The sequence below is a fragment of the Podarcis pityusensis genome (genome assembly GCF_964106645.2).
Source record: "Podarcis pityusensis genome assembly, chromosome: 7".
Lineage (NCBI taxonomy): Eukaryota > Metazoa > Chordata > Lepidosauria > Squamata > Lacertidae > Podarcis > Podarcis pityusensis.
In genome coordinates, this window is record NC_138031.1 from 36,134,862 (window position 1) to 36,156,492 (window position 21,631).

The 21,631-nt window shown below is 40.3% G+C and overlaps 1 protein-coding gene across 2 annotated transcripts; it reads right to left on the reverse strand.

Annotated features, from left to right (window-relative positions):
* Window positions 1-828: 828 nt before the first annotated feature.
* Window positions 829-21,520, reverse strand: YTHDF3 (YTH N6-methyladenosine RNA binding protein F3). Of its 2 annotated transcripts, XM_081013450.1 has the most exons (6): window positions 21,157-21,520; window positions 19,392-19,416; window positions 17,838-17,922; window positions 12,686-12,771; window positions 8,984-10,567; window positions 829-1,970 (listed from the first exon to the last, which is right to left on the reverse strand). In XM_081013450.1, the coding sequence occupies exons 5-6, from the start codon at window positions 10,547-10,549 to the stop codon at window positions 1,947-1,949; spliced, it is 1,590 nt and encodes a 529-aa protein (XP_080869576.1). In that variant the 5' UTR covers window positions 10,550-10,567; window positions 12,686-12,771; window positions 17,838-17,922; window positions 19,392-19,416; window positions 21,157-21,520; the 3' UTR covers window positions 829-1,946. The 2 variants fall into 2 exon arrangements, with proteins under 2 accessions (XP_080869576.1, XP_080869575.1); XM_081013449.1 differs by lacking the exon at window positions 17,838-17,922 and having other exon boundaries at window positions 21,157-21,315.
* Between the last annotated feature and the right edge of the window lie 111 nt (window positions 21,521-21,631).

Sequence of the window (21,631 nt, forward strand, 5' to 3'; positions counted from 1 at the left end):
TACAAACATCTGTTCCACATTTGGTCCACATGATAGCACTGCACTTGGCACTGTATGTTTGAATTAATCATGTTCTCCATAGTGATCACACACAAATTCTAATAACACAGCATCTTTTGAGGATATGAGGATATGAACAATTATGGCTTTCTTTTGAAGTAGGCTAGCCTTTCATCCTCATACTAATCGCAATGAAGCAATTTTTGTAGGTGTTTCAATAACCAAATGTTACTTATTTGGAAGGAAGTTGCACAGAATTCAAAGGAATTCCTTCCAAGTATATAGAGGAACCTTTAGTTAAGTAACACAAGGGGGTGATGACCAATGTTATATACTCAGAGCAGAGCCACTGAAATTCATGACTTCAGTACCTGAAGTCCACTAATTTCAAGGGGTCTACTCTTGAGTATGGCTTGGATGGTCATCACCCAATGATGTTTCCAAAATTAACGGCAAAATGACTGTCACACTGTGCCAAAACAGCCATATATTCAACCAATTTATGTATAAGAACAGAGCAGCCAAAAATAATGGGATCAAGCAGTTTTGATCTCCCCAATAAGCTTCAGAAACAGACCGCCAGTGAAAGAATCCAGACATGATGTAAATATTTGGGTTTGACGGATACATCAAGCATTCATACAATAGCTATTTTTCAACTTCCCCATATCTGGATTTCATACTGATCTTAAAGAAAGCTTTCAGACTCTTCAGTATTTCATGAAACCGATACAGTTGCTTCACTTTCAAGGCAGCATTCATGTTGGTGTGCAAGTGGAAATTTTAAAATAAAAGTTTAAAAAGTAGCATAGAAAATATTCAGGTGAATATGGTACCTAGGCTTTTATTATATAGCTCTAACAGATAACATGTAAACACATCCATGAGCATACAAACTGAAACCATGGATAAACGTTTATTTCCCAAAGTATTTTGAATTGAAAGAATATCAGACTATAATATTCAGAGCTGGGAACAAACAAAATTTGAGAAACAGAGTATATGCTTGCTAAAACAAGAATTATGTTTATTTAGCTAGTGAATCACCTAGAGGAGTAAATTTTCACTTCCATGATAGCAATCTTTTCAGGCTTGCAAACACCCAGAAATAGGAATTAAAGATTTTAAGTATAGTTATAAAGGTCATAAAAAGTCTGATTTAGACTGAGGTACATGTACTCAAAACTGAGATTGAGTGGTAGCAAACAAACAGTTCCTCAGACAAATGCACTTTTTTCGGTATACATGTTACAGGAAAAAAAAGGAAATGTGCATTAATTGGTGCGGCCCACCAAGCTGCATATATTAATATTCTCTACACCAAACAGTTTGAAACAAGGGAAATGTCATTCTAATATAATTTCATGTTATAATTCATTTGGCTAAACTGCAGCTCAAAGTTGCTTTGCCATATTAAAAGTTTACTACAATAATTTTCACATGAACATTTAGACTTGAGTTTTACTCCAGGACTAAATATGGCATGATTTTGCTTTAAATTCTGTTGAATAGCTAAAAACTGACAATTAAAAAACTACATCAAAGAAAAATAAGTTGAAGCAATGTGAATCTCACATCATTGAACCACTTATGATGGTTAATTGTTAGTATTTAACAAATTCAAAGAGTTAATGAATCCTTGCATTCGTTCCATCTCCTGTGCCTTAGCTAGGATGCATAATTACAAAAGACAGCAGATACTGGTAAAAGCTTCAGGACAGAAAGTGCTTGACGAAGTTACAGTTCTCAAGTGTGTTTGGTGAGAGAGTATAAGGGCAGATGCACTGATGAGAACCATTACAAGAAGAGTCAATTTTGTGTTAAAGTGTTCAAAGATGTCACCTTAAGCAGGAACAAAGCTTTAATAACTTCTTCTTAGACATATTAGGCATTTCCAGAGTCCACATCATTAGTGTTGTAATTCTAGCAGGACCATCGCCATATAGTTATTGTTTGTTTCTATTCCTCTCCTGCAGAACAGAAGAAAAGAAAATTAGTATAGCTCTGTCATAGAAGACTTTAATTCGGTACAAGTGCTATGCGACTATAAATATTTCATAAAAGCATGACATTAGCTTTACAGAAACATTACAGCAATCAGCTGAATTAAAAGTGCAATTCTATAATCCAACCTAAGGGATGCATCAAATGGTGGCTTCCCATTCCCTCAGAAACACTTCCTGCTACTGCAAGGTGAGGCATCTAGTTTTCGCTAATTGCAGCCCTCTGCATTATATTCCAAAATGTTTCCAAGGGCCTCCAAGCCCAGAGGATTTTTTTCTTGGGAGGGGGTGTCATTGGGTAAGATGGATCAATTAATATAAGGAACACTTCCACTAGCATAATGCCACTTTTTGACACAAGTCAAACACAACAAAACTTTACAATTCTACTTCATCACAGAAACTTAAATGAAAGATACAAGATGATGCCAAAGTGCTTTACAGGGCACAAAAAGACACCCTCTTATAAACTGATAATCTCTGACTAAGTTTCATTGTGTCTGGTGATATCAGTGACACTTCAGAACCCTTGTAGCTTAGTAACATGTAGATACTAGCTATGCAAGGGATAATTTACAAATGGTAAATATCTAGTACCGACATTGTTTTCTAGAACATTTTACCTAAAGTCACGAAGACTTGAATAGCAATTCCTGATATGAAGGGTTATACATTGTTGGCATCTGCCTGTCTCAAGAGACAGTAAAGTGTGCCTCCATGGGATAAGTCAAACCATTGTGTTGCCAGCACCAAAATCACTTCCCCAGGATGCAAGCCTAGGCAGTGGTATGGAGGTCCTGGACAGCCCAGATGACAGGATCCCCCTCTTAGCTTTGCTGATGTGGTCCAAAGGTAGGCTGAGCAGTATGTTTGTTACACACTATTGCCTTATTGGGACGCGGGTGGCACTGTGGGTTAAACCACAGAGCCTAGGACTTGCCGATCAGAAGGTCGGCGGTTCGAAACCCCGCGACAGGGTGAGCTCCCGCTGCTCAGTCCCTGCTCCTGCCAACCTAGCAGTTTGAAAGCACGCCAAAGTGTAAGTAGATAAATAGGTACTGCTCCGGTGGGAAGGTAAACAGCGTTTCCGTGTGCTGTTCTGGTTCACCAGAAGTGGCTTAGTCATGCTGGCCACGTGACCCAGAAGCTGTACACTGGCTCCCTCGGCCAATAAAGCGAGATGAGCGCCGCAACCCCAGAGTCGGTCACGACTGGACCTAATGGTCAGGGGTCCCTTTACCTATTGCCTTATTTATTCAACTGATATCCTTTTACTCCCAAAGGAGTCCAGGTAGTATGTGTGATGTTATGACAAAGCTACTGATAGAAAAACATGTACCCTTTATGAAACATGATTACAGAATATGAATTCATGAACTGTTTGGAAGTAGGGTTTCCCTAGAAAATTATGCAAACTTTAGACTCCTACTACCTAAGTTGCTGATATTAGCTGACATGTCACTAGTGACATTTTACTTAACATTTTGAAAATACTTTGTAGTTCAGGAAAGTATGCACATTTTTAATCTGAAGCAGTGGTGGGGAACATTTAGGCTTTCTATTTGATCCACAAGGTCATTTGGAGGCAAATCTAATATAATGTCAGACATGGAAGAGTTAAAGAGAACTCTTTTTTTTTTTTATCTAGGTAAGGTAAAGGTAAAGGGACCTGTTTACCTTGCCACCAGAGCGGTACCTATTTATCTACTTACACTTTGACATGCTTTCAAACTGCTAGGTTGGCAGGAGCAGGGACTGAGCAACGGGAGCTCACCCGTCGCGGAGATTCGAACCGCCGACCTTTTGATCGGCAAGTCCTAGGCTCTGTGGTTTAAACCACAGCACCACCCAAGTACCACAGTGTTAAGATTGAAGATAAGACCTCTTTGAGAGGAAAGGGCAGCAGAGGGCTCTCTCAACTTAGATGGGAGACAAGCTCTTTGCCTTCTCCCAACCCCACCTTCCATTCCAGCACTGGATGGGCAGAATGCTACCTACTATTCTTAAAGAGCAGTCAGAAGATTTATTTTTTGAAATTAATACTGTAGTGCTTAGTGCTAAGATGGGGAAATAAAATCCCTTTGACTGAAGAGGCAGATATAATTTTCTAGCCACCCCGACCCTAGAACTAGAGTGGGCTCAAAATGCATATTGTGTGTGTATGTTCCTGCCATGTGTATATGTGGCTGCATGTATGAGTGTGTGACTGAATTTATGGATGTGTAAGAAAAAGCGTGTGCGCTTACTGTGTGCCTGTTGGAGGTGCGTTGTGATGCAGGGAGAGGGGAAAGAGGTATGTGCAATTTTTTCTTTGGGTGGGTGTTTGGTTTTTGTTTTAACATGCCACCATTCTTAGGAAGCCCCCAGAAGGTTGGGCAAGTTCTGATCTGGCCCTGGGACTCAAAAAGAATCCTCACTCCTGTTCTAAAGAAGTGCATGCTTCAAATAACTACAAGTGCTAAGCTCTCATCTTTTCCTTAGCCCAGATGCTTCAACCCAGTTTTCAAATCCCATGCAAAATGATGAAAAACAATTAGGAATGAAGATAAAAGGTGGACTGGGCTCCTTTTATCTTTATCCTTTTCGGAATCCTAATTTCACAAAAGCTAATCAATACACTTTTTCTTGGAACCATACTAGTAAAGGCCTTCATTCTCCCACTGTTCCCAGTACTGCGCCTTTTTCCTTCTGAAATTTTTATTCATATACCATCTACTAATCCTATCAGACAGCAGAAGTTTAATTCAGCACAAAATGTTTCTCATTCAAAACTCTTCCCTTACAATTGTTTGGAACATTCAGGACTTCTACTAACATATGTGAATTTATTATGATCAGTCTTTGAGAAATCATCAAACACTTAACTCTGAGGTAAACAATATGGGTAGCAGACAAGCAGCTAGTTTTAAAATTAACTTACAACTATGGATCACATGGTAAACATATTTACTGCCTGCAAGAATATTATTGTACCTTTAACAAAAATAGGGAATCAACCTGGAAACAAAAGAACATTGGACTTTTGAATCTGTGTATTAAGCAGACATCTTTCTAAGCTCTGCTTTCACAACTGTCATCACTTCCAAGTTCCCAAATATTTCTTTCAAAATCTAGTAAATTTTATTCTCATCCTTGCTCAAAGTTTTCTGTACAAACAACAGGTGTTTCTTCGGCGTAGTCACCTAGAATTAAGATTAACTCACTATTTAATCAGATTACTGCAGATACCAATCAGTGTCATTTTGTAAATATTGAGCCTTTTCCTTGTGAAATCAAACCAAGAGTTAACAGGCAGAACCAAAATTAAATCAATTCAGAAAATTTAAATAGTTTGATGCCCTGCCTAGAACACAAAGGACTAAAACAATGTGCTGCATACGTAACGGATAAAAAGGGAAAGGGAAAGGGACCCCTGACCATTAGGTCCAGTCGTGACCGACTCTGGGGTTGCGGCGCTCATCTTGCTTTACTGACTGAGGGAGCCGGCGTACAGCTTCCAGGTCATGTGGCCAGCATGACTAAGCCGCTTCTGGTGAAACAGAGCAGCGCATGGAAACGCCATTTACCTTCCCGCCAGAGTGGTACCTATTTATCTACTTGCACTTTTTGACGTGCCTTCGAACTGCTAGGTTGGCAATAACAGTTAATTGGTTTTTAGAACAGTTTTGGTTCCGATTGCACCCATTGAGCCACTTGGTGCTTAAAATGTCTCTGTGACACACAGTGCCTGCCCTTCCAAGCTGTAAAGAGTGTGATCAGTCTTGAAAAAAGTAGTAGTAGTAAAAGCATTACCACCTTCTATGGCCTGTCTTAAGTCTATGAACTTTTCCAGGCTGACCAGCACCAAAACATTAAGTTGAGAGACATGAGTGGAAAGAATCCTGTACAAATGTTTAGAAACAAAGAAAAAGGTGACTGAAGGGACAAGAAAGAAGATATAACAAAGCAAATTTGTGTTTCTGCCTCTCTGAGACTATGCACATGATCCTCTCCTCTATTGGTTCCTGAACCGTGTGCTTTCCTACCTCACCCTCTGGGACTCTGTTTCTCTCTCTCTCTCTCTCTCTCTCTCTCTCTCTCTCTCTCTCTCGGGCAATGTGTACTTGTTTTTTTTTCCTTGTCTGGATCTGTGCACTCTTCTGTTGAGGCTGCCTGTTCATCTCCCTCTCTCTTTCTGGGGCTGCAGGTGCAAGCTTTGGTATCTCGATTGGTTTAATGTGAAATGAGTACTTTGTGTCTGGCTCCACCCAGCATGCAAGTCATTTTGTGAAGGGGAACAACCCCATGACAGCCATTTTATGACAGCACTATAATATATTCAAAATTCCCAACATGCCCATGGAACCCAACATATTAGGCACCACTGTAAGCCAGTGCAATATAAAGATAGGCGCAGGTTTGATAGAAACACAATTAGTAGCACTAGAATTTCTGTACTGTTCCAACAATCCAGTTACACCCTTTAAAATGAATAGAAACCCAGCAGATCAACCTATTTGTAAAATGTGCTATTTACATGAGGACAATAGGCAATAATCTTAGCAACTTGGTTGATGATGTACCCCATCTGATTTCAGGTGTCTACAACCACAAGAATATTTCCAAAAGCCACCTTGTAAATAGAACACTGGAACTAGCCTGTATATGCATCTCTAATAGCAAGTGTAATTATCTTAATAACAAGGACTGTATGAAAAACAAAACAAACACAACCACCTGAAATGAAGGTCGAAGTAAAGAAACATTACAGAAAATTTGTAAACAGAAGAACCAATTAGTATAAACATTTAAGTTGCCATTTTGTATGCAGCATCATTACTAGACTACCCAAGGAATCCTGCTTATTTATGGAGCGTGGCTGAACTCTTCATATGTAGGTATAATTTTTTCTTCTCTTCAAACACTGCAAAACTACCTGGGCTTAAAACAAAACTGTTTATTCAGTTCCACTCTGTAGATCCCACCAAACAAAAATCAACCATGAGAAGCACAAAAGAAATGACAACTTGGGTCAAAGAGACTTTTTATTCTTCAGCCTTTTCTTCTGTTCAAGGTTCTGTCACAACTTCAGCTGAGGACCAGACTTAGTGTCCCATTTGCTTTGTTAACCAATGCCATTCAATGTGAATTTAGCAATGGCTGGCTACTATGTAGCCACACCTGAATCAGAATTCTCAAACCCACTTTTGATTCTGAACTGAACAGATTCCGCCCAACATCTCCTCTGCCACTGAATTCCTTGATTACAAGCAAGTTTATTTTAAGCCTTCTTCAGAACTCCTAGTTAATCCCTAGTTAACTACTTGTAACACTGTTTTTTCTTCTTCTCCAAACTGCTCCCATCCTACAAACAATGACATAGAATCCTTCTCACCAGCTTCCTATGGAATAAAAAGCTTTCTGTGGTGCACAGAGGAGACCTGGAATGGGGACACAAGATCATGCCAAGCAGTCATTCAGAAGTTAGGATATTTCTCCTGCTCTTAAAGGAGAATCCATCTACTACTTATTTACAATAATTCCTCCTTCCATTTGAACAGTACAGGAGCTTACAAGTTCATACACTTTACACAGTCTTTTCCAGCAAGTTGACTCCATCAGCAGCTAGCAGGGTATGTAGCTAACAAGAGTAAAACTGAATTACTGTGTTGTGAAATGATACATGTCTAAAAAGTGTGTCGCCAACATGAAGAGTTTGGAAAGCTCTTATGTAAGGAATGATACCTGAATTTGTTTATTTTCATCTTCTTTCTTCATCCATTTTTCCTTTTGTACTGCCCCTAAGAGTCTGTGTGTTTAATTTTTATTGTAAATTACAAAAACACTCAGGTCTTCATAAATAGCATTTGGTATGGGACAAGATACCTTGGATTGGCATGTGCTTACAGCAGTAAGTACCTATGGAATAAAGTGGGGTCCACAGGTTGGTGGCAAGTGCCTGTTTTGCATGTAGAACAATCCACAATCAACGCCTGGCATATCCCACATAAGAAGGGAGAAATTTCAAGTCTCTTACCAACTCTTTATTCTCCCCTAAGATAACTAGGTCATCATAAGAATCAGCCCTGGGTTGGGTTAATTTATTTCTGCGTAAATGTTGTTTGGGTTATAGCCAAATGATGCCCCTTTACATATGAAAGGCTCTTTGATCCAGCAGAGCCTTCAAGGACTGAAGCTGTTCTAAAGGGTTCTTCAACCTTGCAAAGCAGGCTGGAGGGCTGCAGAGGGGCCAGGAAAAACACAATTTTGCCTTGACCCCTGGAAGGTTCCACTGTATTAAAGTGCCTTCCATCAGGAGAAACACATTGCCTGAATACAGCCCCTTCTATTTGTCCTGCCAGGCACATTTGATAAGAAATGTTTCACAAAAAAGCAACTACAAAGGGTCAAAACACATTTAAACTCATGTTGACATTTTCTTTTTCTTTCCTATGCATCTCTATGAGAAGCAAGTCCTACTGAGTTCAATGGGGCTTACCATCAAGTAAATGGGCATAGGATAGCAGTCTAAATTCCTAACAAGCTCTCAATTTCTGTGTTATGTGGCTTTTTCTATGCATCTAAAAAAATTGTACTATTACAACAGTTGAAACATGTAGACATCACAACTTCCATATACATATTTTTTGTTTAAATGTCACAAAACAAAACAGGCAACGAAATGATTTAAGGAACAAGTACCATTTGCTACTGAAACCATTAAAATACATATTTTTTCAATCGACTGCCAACGAAGTTTAGTTACTTAGCTGAAGGTTTTAATGCAGAAGTAAAATGCTATGAAGAATGGAAAATTGTATTTGCAAATGTGCTTGCAAGGAAGTGTTGTTGAGTACGTTACATGCCTTGGCCTTTACCATCTAAACCCATTTCTAATTACTTTTTGTTTTACATATTAAAAAACCAAGCAGATCTGTTTTTTTAAAAACCCCAAACTCCAAAAAGCATGAAAAAAGTTTATTATAACATTAGATTCTTACCCTACGCATGGCTTCCTCCTCCTCTTGACGCTTTTCATAATGTGCAAAGTCATCAAAGATTGAGGTGGTATGCTTGAAAGTAGCAATTATTTTAAGCACTTGCTTGGCTTTTTCTAGGGGTACTTCTTGAGTGTCCCTCGAGTTGGTAACGGGTTTGTTGTCATTATTTTCCAAGCGAATGTGCCGCAGCTGGTTGTTTGGAACGTCTTTAACAAAGATCCACTTAACATCAAACTTCCCCTTCCACTTATCCTGAGACCAGACTCCAGCATATGCATTGTAGTCCACCACAGACTTCATCTCAGCTACTCCGCAGAAGTGTCCACTGCCATTCACACTGAAAAGTAAATAGAGTGGGCCTTTTCCATTCAGTGAACGGTAGGCAGCATCCAAGCGCTTATTACCATGCTCAGTACTACACCAGATAGAATACTTAATGGAGCGGTGTATATCATCCTCCGAATAGCTTTTGATTATAAACACACGACCGTTCTTCAGATTCCAATCAAAGTCTTTGGGATTATAGTTATTTATGGCCTTTAGTTTCTCCAATACTGGGTGCACTTCTACACCAGAAGGTGAAGAGCTAACTGGTATAACACCTATACCATAGTTTTCATTGCCAGCTCCATTGCTCTGATTGAAGCCTACACCCCTATTGCGAGGAGCCACCCAGCGATTTTGCAGCTGCTGCTGCTGCAGCTGATGAGGCGGAGCCTGTTGCTGAGGTCCTTGTGGCGGCTGAGGCGGAGGCTGCTGCTGAGGCAGTTGGCTTTGCACCATTGGAGGAGGCTGAATTAATGGCTGAGGCTGCTGCATTATAGTCTGAGGAGGCAGTACTGGTTGGGTTGGGGGAGCTTTTACCACAGACCCTTTGTCATCCCAAGTTCCAATATTCATGTTGTGTTTTATAGGGGGAGGTGGTACCGCAGGGCCCCCAATTCCCACATTACCTTTAGGCTTAAGTTTTGGCTGAGGCTTAGCAGGCTTCCTAGCAATGGCAGCCCATGAGGTTGGTTTAGGTGCTGAACTGCTAACCGCAGGCACACTATTTGCTGCAATGCTGGTCATGCCTGTACTACTCAGAGCGGAACCAACTGTTTTCGTCACAGCGACTGTCATATCACCGCCAATTTTCAGTCCAGTCATGCCTTGCTCAATGCTGCTAATACCAGGCACCTTGTTCAATGTATCATTGCCAAATCCAGCCTGTCCATCGGCTATTGCTCTACCAAGAGAGCTAGGTGGGTAGCCATAGCTGCTGCTGTAAGCAGAGCTTTGAGTTGATTGTCCCTGAGATCCACTTGTCCCCCATGTTGAGAAATCTGCATTCCCAGGGAAAAAATTAAATCCATGCTGACCAAGGAATGGAGGGGTGTTTCCTAAAGCCCCAGGTTGACTAAAGACACCATCAGGGATGTAGTGGTGTTCACCATTGCTCATCTGTCCGTAAGTTGTCAAGTATGGCATTGGAGGATCTCCTGCTGTGGACCATGCCGCTTCACCCAGAGAGTACGGAAATCCAATGGATGGAGCATAATAACTAGGCATGTATGGGTCTGACATTGGTGGATAGCTATTATTCTGCGGGAAAACATATCAGTGTAAGAATCATTCTATTGCTACATCTACATTATTTGCCTATAAATATGCATTTATGGACATCTGAAGCAAATTTCCGACACAGTTAGAATTTTAAACAGAAAAAAAATTCAAGCAAAGAGATCTAAAAGAGATACCTTTGTTATCTTTAATCTCACATACAAAACCAAAGTAATTACAGCCTACACCGTTTTAATTAATATAACACAATTAAAAGTGCTTTGAGCAATTAAAAAATTCTCTTCCATCTCCAAACAGGAGTGCTTTTCCTGTTTTTTATCAGGATGTCATTTTATTTCTTTTATTCCTATAAGCAAATTCCTGTCCTATTTCTAGGCCTCTCTCCTATGCTGAACAGCTGATCAAAGATTCAGTACTGACCATGACCATTAGCCCAACATGTATGTGTACCAACATTCCCCTGAGAAACCTGCCTCTGGTGTATAGATAAGGTTCAGTGTATATATTTAACAACTCATCATGTTCCTTGCCAAGCTGTAAATAAGTTCACCCTGCACAGTGAAAAGGAACTTCAAGTACTGATAAACCCTGTCACCTAGCTCACTTGAAACCAGGGGTAGCTAACCTGAGGCCCTCAATATGATTTTGGACTCCCAGCTCCCACCAGTCAAAGACAGCATGACCAATGGTCAGAGATGATAGTCCAATAACACCTTAAAGGCTATAGCTTAGCTACATTTGTTGTAAAAAATAAAAGAACACCTGAATATGTGCAAACAAGGAAGTTTTTATAAGTGTGAGGGTTCCTTTTGGGCTGCCCATGTGCCACCCATGACTAGCATTTGCAAGAAAGGTAAAAAAAAAATTGCTGATTTATTTGGTCCAGATCCAATTCCTAATTCGCTTAGCTTGCTCTAATTGTTCAATCTTGAATCAATATTTTAAAGTTCTGTGTTTGGCATTTTGAGTCTTGTCACCATTATTTTCCCAATAACAAAAAATAGAAAATGCAATTATCTGCTCTATGTATACATAAAGAATATTAAACTCCAAAGTTTGCATAAACTATGCCACCCTTGGCGTAGCTGGATCCTTCCATTTGCAAAAGCAACCAGTACCCAGCAGAAGCTTTCCAGTGGAGGGAGAGACGTGATTTTTGCCCCTGGAACTGCCACACTTTTCCAGAGAATCAGCCAAACCTCCAAAACAGCTTTTCAGGGAAAGGCAGAGGCAAGGAGAAATCAGCAAAGTCACTTCCCACTACAGAGCAGAACTCGAATTCAAGAATGGATCAAACCCACAAGGTTTTATCAGCTCACTCATCTACATGTGTGTTTTTCAAAAGGTTGTTTGAGTGCTGGATCAAGTAATGTATGTTCTTGCCTAGCAACTGACTGGCTGCAAGGCCATTCGACACCAAAAGGAACTGGCCCAATAAAAAGCACCACATATTCTTTGCATTTCTTACTCACCATGCAAATTTAGGCATACAAAACCACTATCAATGTATAGAAGGTTGGGCATAAGGATATAAACTGTTTCTCCCATCACAGTACACACATACAAAATGATAGAAATACCACTTTCTTGCACTTTCTTTCCAAATACCTTGCCCCAAAGCCTCTCAACATGCATCTTCTGCAAGCAAAAATTCCCTGAAATGGAAGAATCCTTGTTGGACTTGAAACTCATGTAAGAATTCAGAAAGGGAGCAGAAAATCAAAAGCTAACCAAAGGCTGAATCATAAGAAAAATGACTGGACTATTAACTCTTTCTCCATCCAATCCCAACTGCTGAAGGAAATGGAATGGGATGTAGCACTGTAGGCTGCTACAGGAGTAGGACATGAGATTTGTGTACTGTTCTGTGCACACACAACAGGTATGCTTAATTTAAGATAGATTTAATTAAGCTTAAGTGGATCCCTCTGCTTAAAGTAACTTCGCTCATTTGGAACCTAACTCTTACAAATCCATTTAGCACTGTTTAAGAGATTTACAAATACTATGAAAACTTACAATGGTCTGTTATAAAACCATTTAAACTGTTTTGTGTTACTTGCTTATTATAAAGGAATAACCAACTAAAAACTATACTCACTAGCTTACAAGAAAAGGTGTATTCTTGTAAATACTCACCTGATTTGTCTGGCTACTTAGATATGGCTCAAAATCATCATCATTTACTGCATCCTTTTGATGAATCGAACCGTTTTGCACTGAAACTGAAACATAACTGAAATTAGACATCTTCTAGAAGTCCTATGCCTAACTTTTTAGTTGTTAAAAACACATGATGGAAAAAAATGTTTCAAAAACCAGAATATTTCTTTAGCAGGCAGCAACACACTACAAGCATCCTAGAATTCAAAAAACCAATAGCAGCCTATGGATGCATTTTGGCTTGCCTGCTGCTGAAAGAGACCATGAAGTGATTGATAATACCCTCATTTATTAGTTTTAGACCCTTAAGTAGTAGCAGATGCCAGGACGTTGTCCTGTTTGCCTCTGTGTAGTTCCTTCCTTATTTCAGATGTTGCCATATATCGAGATGTTTAGCTGGTGATATACTGCAATATTGATAACCCAGCCCTACTCTCAACAGAAACAAGGTAATTCATAGGAGTGCACTTTTTGTCTAGTTATACGTATTAAAACTGAAGTTGAAGTTTTATGGATTCATATGCAAGCATAAATATTAGATTTAACTGCTCTGTTCAAATAACTTAAACTAAACACTTTCCCATACCATCTTCTGCAGGTATACTTAGCTGGCATAATTTTCCAATATAAAATATTTGGACACTAAACCATTTTTCCTGACATCCTAAGGGAACATTGTAAATTCAACACCTCAACAGATGGGAAACCTACAGAAAGCAGGGAAACCAACTCTCCATAGTTAAGAATGGAATAGTCTAAAAAGTGCTTAGCTGTTGAAATATCACTTCTAACATAGCTAGAAACAATATAGCATATTTGCAGCAATTGCTCACTTCAAAAATGAAATTTGCAGACACCTTTATTAATAGAGCTCTATGCCGAGTACTCGATACAAAAGTTTTCTACCTGAAAATAGCAAAAATGCATGCAAACATTTTTAGTAAGCCAGTTCTAGTTAAATTCAAGCAAATGAAATGAAAAAGCAACACAAACTAGTTCTACAGATTAATCATTCTCTCTCTCTCTCTCTCTCATACACACACACACACACACACATATACATATCTCCTGTTTGTATGTTCCTACTATTCTCTGCAACAGAATTAGAGCACAAGCACAGCTTTCAAGGCAGACATGCACACACAAGCTAGAACTTTGCCTTGGCATGACCTACTTTTCCAATAATGTAACATGAATCTGGTTTTGTTTACCTTGCCAGCAATAGGGTTCTCACCCCACCCCACAGAGCAATTCCTAATACCAAATACAAAGAATGTATTTGCAAAGAGTAATGGTAACAGTTTTTTACATGTGAGCTGACAACCCAAGACTTCTACAGGTGCACTGCAGTAAACCTGCCACACAAGCAGTCACAATAAAAGCAGGTTTTGTACTTCTTGACAGTAAACAAGACCCAGAGATGTTCTGAGCATTTACAACATAAACTCTGCCCTCTAAGTAACTAAGATGGACTCGTGAGAACTTAGGTTTCCAATTTCACAATGCAGACACAAAGTCCAGCTGTATTGTGTAGCTCATCCAACCAATCATAAGGACAAAGCAACTACTTATGCATATATATTAGTAAGAAAATGGCAGCTTAAACCTTTTTTCCAGGAGGAAATTATGCCCTGCACACACACAGGGTGGGAAACAGTGCAATAATTTTTGGGGGTGGGGGACGACAAGGACACTTAAAGATCATCAGGATTTCCTAGCATTAAAAAACCCCTTACCTTCAGGTCCTTCGCATCATATGCAAAGTAACTTGTGAAATGTAATTTGTATTCACTGTGTGTTCAGAGCTTTGTGGCGTTTTTAATTTTGCTTAGAAGAAAAACAACCATCTGCCCCATGCATTTCACACAGATTTTTCAAGGAGTCAATGCACCTAATGAAATTTATACTTTGGCTAGTTACGTTGTTATTCATATTTGTATAAAGAACATAGGTGATCTGAAACTAAAGACTGCAGCTGAAAACTAGTATCCAAAACTTTGGATCACTAACTCAATTAAAAACCACGCACACAGCTATGAAGCTGCATAGCATCTGCATTCTGCAACATCTACACCCAGATAGCTAACATGTTCAGCCATACTTCTAACCGAGCTGCCCTGTTAAGTGTTCTTCTTGGTGCAAGAATTCCTGTTTGCACTTTTTAGACAGCTATTTCACTTAACTGTAGAGAAAAATCTGGAGAACCATAAAAGACCCAAACTAGACAACAGCAAAACACCACTTCCCGTGGATGAGATAGTCACACCTAAAATCAACAGGAGCTATTCCACATCTAAAACCTTTCCTGCCACAAACAAATTTCCATCAATTTATCTTTCAAGAGTCCATTCTTTCCTGCATCTCCGTCATTCTTCTCCAATAAGGAAAGATGAAGTAGCTTCATCAGATCCTCTGAAAAAAACAGTGCCATTCAGTAAGTCTACCACTTTTGAAACCCTATTCAATGTTACAAAACCAAAAAAGCTCAACAACTTTGGCCTCCCCCCGCCCCCAATGGGTAGATCACTGCCAGTTGTTTTATACTGGGAGTAGATCGTGGTCTAATCTAAACTCCACGTTCTTTCCTCATTCACTTCTGTGTTCATTAGAAAAGGTGAAACTTTTGTCCATGCCCAAAACATTCCCTTTAATGCTACTAGATTCTCTGAGCATTTGTCTTTTTGTTTGTGTTTTTGAAAGTGGCACTTTCACATGAAGCAGACAAAGTTATAGAATACCTCAAGAAGGAAGTGAACAGAGAAGACAGTAAGCCAGCAAGCCAGAAATCCATCCACCCCCACAATTCCTGTTGCAATGATTTAAACATTTTGAAAACACTGATTATATCCCCAAATATATGCAAAATAAGGAAATGTGACATTTTAGTTCATTAGTACAATACATTCCAAATCTGACTGCAGAAGCAAGAGAAATGTGGTGAGGGAGAAAGAAGGGCCTTTACTTTTGTTCAACTGGGGCTCTGCAGCCCTGGGCACAGCAATGGGCTGGATAAGAGTCAATGAAGCTGAATTGTAGCAAGATGGAGATCCTGTAGGTGACTAGTTTCCAAATCCAGAATGTAGGCAGTTTGTCTGTCCTGTATTTGTCTACTGCATTCCATGTGAAGGAGCCGGATCAAAGTATGGGGGTGTTCCTGTACCTATAGTTGTTACTGGAGTCCCATGTGACTACAGCAGCAGGGACCGCCTTTTACCAGCTTCAGTCATTACTCCAGTTGTAGCTAATCCTGGCCAGGGACAGCCTGGCTACAGTGACCCATGCACTGGAATAGAGTGTCAATTACGGTAATGTGCTTTCTGTGGGTCTACCCTCAAAACTGGTCTGGAAGCTGCAGTTAGCACAAAATGTAGTTGCTAAGTTACTGGCCATGAGACTGCAACTCCACCGTTAAAGGAACTGCACTGACTGCCAATTTGCTATCAAGCCGTGTTTCGGGATTTGTTATTAAACAATTTGGAACCAGGTTATCCGAGAGAACGCTTTCCTCTAGACAAGCATGCCCTGCCAGTAAGAACATCTGCAGAGGCCCTTCTGATCGTGCCATAGCCTGCAGATAGCATTAACGGGGACAAGGGCCTTTTCTGTGACAGAGTCCACACTATCGAATACCCCCTCCCCAAATAAGAAATGTGCCAATAGTGGTGCAATTCCACTGCTTTTTTGTTTGTTTTATATAGCTTTTGGTGGATACAGATTCCAGCGGCTATGGAATTTTAAGAATGTTTATTGTCTGATTATTTTCATTTTCTTTGTATTACATTTTATGATATTGCTGCATTGAGTTGCCCGCATAACAGGTGGTATTTAAATATCTAAATAAACAGATGCAGAAAAACTCAAAACCTTCTCCAGTGTCTCATCAGAGAAAAGACAGCCATTTCTCCTGTGACTAAAGTGACACCATGTTTGAAAGGAGACCAACCCTGTATTGGAAAAGAGGGAGTCACATACTAGCAATTCTCCTCAAATAGTAAAATGTGCTTTAAAAGGAATTATGAACTCAGAAACAGTTATCAGCCAGTATAGTGAAGTTCTGTATGTATTAAGGTACAAACAATTTATGCTGCAAAATAAATTTGTGTCCTTCTCTAAATGAATTATTGAACTGCAAGTTGAATCTTAATAATCAAATCATTTGATTTACACGAAAACACATGCTATATCCACAGTTACCAGCGGTGTTTTTCAAGTACAGTTTTATGTTTCATGTCTCTCTTCTTTGGAACGGGGAATACACCACTAAACCCACGGTGTCACTACCAGCAAATCAATGTCTTATTCAGTGGCATCTGTACAGCTAAGACTGCAATTCTATGCCCACTCAAATGGGAATAATAAATTTGTCAGTTTATAAAAAAATATTTGCACCTTATTTTGATGTATGAAGCTTAGTGATATTTTGCCGTTACCACAACCCTTGGACGTAACTTAGGCTGATACACAGTGCCAGTGAGCTTCATAGATCAGCAGGGATTTCAACCAGAGATTAGACATGTAAGTCCAATGCTCTAGCTGCACAGACTTTCAATATGTTCCTTAGTAAGATTATGAATTCTCATTCGCTGAAGAGTTAAAAAAAAAGCAGGGGAAAACAGATACTGGAGATATCTTAGGAATAGTATGGCTATGACAAGGCACAAGTGAAAGTGCTTAACCTTTAGCACAAGGCTCTTCTTATCTATACGTGCCTAAACCATGGGATTTTTATTTTATTTTTTTGGATGCTGGTGGCTGACATGTTTCCCTGAGAAACTCTAACAAAAGAAATAAGGTGAGTAACAATCAGGACAGGCATCTCAGTTATGGGCACTCCAGTTATAGAATAGCCTACTAAGGCTACTTAAGTCCCAGGGTAAAGATCAGGCCTTTTAAATAACTTGTGTAATCTTGGCCTTTTTTTAAAATCAATGCTTTTAACTTTGGTGTTGTGGTGAGTTTTGTTTTCTTGTATTTATTATGCTTTTGATGTTATGCCTTATTCTGTATTTAAGTTGTTTTTAGCTTTACAATAAGTCCTGAGAACTCTGTCATGGATCAGCATACAAAAGTCATTAATACTAAAGACCACTAAACCAAACAAGAGTTGATTCTAAGTAAATATGCATACCTAAAATACAAGCCTTCAAGCACAGGATGGGGGGAGAAGAGAACCAGAGTAGGGGAGTAGCTGAACTGCTGGTTAGAGATCTTTCCTGCCGAGACAAGATTCAATCTAGCTTCTCTTGTTGATATTAACGTGATATAATGGAAACAAAAAAACTTTACATTGATTGACAAAGCAGATTTGGATCACATCTGGGGGATTTAAAGGGGAATTCCCTTTTGCAATTGGAAATTCATTCCTATGATGTTGGCAAGTGAACCTATCCACTGGGAAGCTCACTTCTTTGCTTGTCTTTACTCTACAGAAAATTAAGTGCGCTAAAGTATCCCAATGAAGATGTGATGTAAAGTGCACATGTGAAACAGCTAAAATTTTAGGAGTTCAATAACTGAACAGTTCTCAATATTTGAGAAAGGTTGATCCAATGCATACCAAACAATTTCACCCTTTGTTAAGCTATGACTAGGTAACTGCCTATGACCATATAATGTTTAGCAAGCTTTATCTCTCACTTCTAACAAAATGGAGTCCTTAACTCTCCCATGTATATATTTTAGCAGTATAGCTATATGCAGATGTTCAATTTTTTAATGAGCTCCCAAAAGCTTGGGATAAAGAATACACTAAAGATTAAAGCATACCATGATGCTATCCTGTATGCAGAGATAAATGACATGCTACATTCACTTTTTGTTTCATTTGCCAGTATGTCTCACAGTTTAAGGACTCAAAATTCTCATGCACATATGCTCACCACTCATCATCAGTTTAGCACACTTGCTACTAGGCTAAATGAAGAACCATTCCTACAATACCATGCACATAAGCACAATTATTAACCCTTCATATACAGAAACATTTTTGATGGTTTTTCACTACCTTTTTGTTCTGGCAGGTATTTAACAGTCTTCTTGTTTTATGGTCTTTGCATAAGCTCATAAAGTGTACTGTTGCTTATCTGCTTTTATTGGAATTTTAATGGCTTTACGTTTTGCTTTCCGGTTTAATTTTTAGCTGATTTTAATAGGTCGTACTACTCAGAGTATGATTCATATATGACTCTATACTCTTGGCTGAGTATAAAGCATTCTGACAGCACAATTCTGTCTACACATGACTACTCAGATGTTCCACTGAGTTCAACGTAAGTGGGAATAGACTGGTGCCTGAATTACTCTATATAATGGGAGGTATTCAGCTAAATAATTGCATGAGCAGAAGAGGAATTCCTTTGCTCCCCCCCCCCACCAATCTGTTCTGAGGGTTCCTCAGAAATATGGGGACAACACAGGAGAAGTCCTGATATGCAAATGGAAGCTGTTGCAGAATCAATATATTAAGAATGATGTAACACACAAAAATGTTGGGAAAGTCCACTTTATAAGTGAAAAAAATGATTCACTGTCTGGTGCAGTCTCATGACTACTACTACTACTACTACTACTCCAGTATAAACTGTCAATTGAATGCATCTGGTACACTTAACTGTCTACTACAGAGAAATCATTGAATTACTCTATTCATGTCAGTGAACCTAACACAGAAGAATCAACTTACCTTTATTTCCCTGTCCTTTAGGTCTCTGTTAGTGATAAAACAAGAAAAACAAACAAACAAAAATTAGAGGAACCGAACATTAAAGTTATCACAAATATCAAATAATTTTGGTGATTTTAAGATACCCCAAGATGGTAAAATACAAGCCATTTTATTAAAAAGAAAGAACTATGACTTAAGTGCTGCAAGCCTGATGCATTCTAAATTCTGTTTATTGGGATTACTGATAGACTCCCAATATTACTGTACACATTAAGATACCTAACTACAGTTTACCATTCAGAAACAAAATGGAACAGTCATCCAATATTTATGTGTGGCACTATAAAAAGTATAATCAGATGATTTTGTAGAAGCTAAACTCTTCACTGTACTATGCCTGCTTTTATTTCTTAAAACTATGCATGTATTGCTATTATCAAAGCAGTTATAAAAAGGTGCCTGTAAAATGCAAAAAAATATGCAACAAGGACCGAATAGCATGTTCTGGTGAGGTACAGGCCACTCCCATTTTAGGTGCAACTGAATCGCTGCACACGTGCCGAACCCGGAAACGTTATAAAGATGTCATTGAAATGTCACTAAATGGGTAGAATGGGTGTTTGTAGACTTTTTCAATTAGTTTCTGATTTCACACAAATGCGTAATGACCTGGAACGCAACCCCCACACAAATGGGGTGTTGCCTGTAATGTTGCATGCCCCTAGTCCTGTACCTTAAGAATGCTACACTTCGATGCTGAATAAAATCAGAACTGTTACATCAGCTAGCCATATTGCGGACTATACTATTTATTACATACCATGTTAAAATATTTTTACTTCATTAAGTGCATTTCCCTGCCCCCAAATAAAGCTCCCATTACAAACAATTCCTGTTTCCCTCTGTTTTCACATAGACTTTATGACTCTGACCCTGCAATGACTTTTGCAAATTACTCAATCCTGACAGAATGAAGAAAAACCTGTACTAGCTGAAGAGCCAATACTAAAAGCAAGTATTTTCAAAAGTGACATTCCAGGTTTAAAAATGAAACTTGTGCAGGCATGGATTCTGATTTGCAAGATTTATCCCCCAAGTTAACGTTCACCAGAGACCTCCATTATCTGCTCTCAGCTGCAAAAATAATGTTTACACGGGGGGGGGGGGGGGGACCCAGAAGGGTGAGACCGAGAGGATCAAGAATAGAAAAACAACCATGGGGAGAATTGGTGAAGGAATTGTGAGGGGGGATAAGGAGATCAGAAAAGTGTGAAAGAAAGAAAAAAGTGTACATGGAATAGCTGCATGAAAACAAAATAAGCAGATACGGAAACACGCATGAAGACATGCCATCAATAAATGAAACGCCAAGAAACATATAACCACAAGAAGGAGATACGAGAGGCGGCTGCACTACGAAGGACGTTTAACGGTGGCCGTAAGGATCCCTCCAAGTCCACTTGCGAGGGAAAACCGAAGACGGCACAGGAAAGCGGGCAGAGGGCGAAGCTGGCGCGGAAAGCGAAGGCGCCCCCGGAGAGGCAAAGGCCTGCTCGTGAAGAGAAGCAACGGGTTCGCCTCACGGCCTCCGCGGGGAGGCCCCAGGCCGAGCGGCCTCCAGGCCTGCGGAGGGGGCGGGCCTGGGAACAGGGGAGGAGCCGCACGGCCTCGGATGTAGCGGGCGCGGATCCCCGCTATGCCCAGAGGAAGGAGGGCGGGACGGGGTGAGGAAGGGGAGGCCGAGCCATCCTCCCGGCCAGGCCAGGCCGGGCGGAGACCGTACCTGGTCGACGCTGGTGGCTGACATTCTTCACGGGGAGCCGCAATCCCCTCACCCCGCTCCGCTTGGGCCTCCTCCTCCTCCTCCTCCCGCTCTTCCTCAATTCCCCGCCGCCGCCTTTTCCGCCGCTCTCCCCGCCGCCGCCGCCTGACTGTCTCCGCAGCCCGGGCACTTCTAGTCTGCTCGGCGCCTCCGAAAGCAACCAGCTGGACACAGCTCAGCTTCCCTCCCCTGCTCCGGGCTCCGCTTTCCCACAATGGCGGACGCGCTCCGGATCCTACTTCCGCTCCGCGGCGCCCTGACCTTCCGCTCTCCCCCCTCCCTCTACCACTGACGACATTGCAGCCGACTTTTCCCTTTCCGTCCCCGACTCCTATCACGTGGTTCCGAAGACGAGGGCGGGGAAAACGGCCGTCCGTCGGCGCGCTCGCCCGCCATAAATGTCCCGTATGTTAACAGCCCGAGCAAATAGCGACGG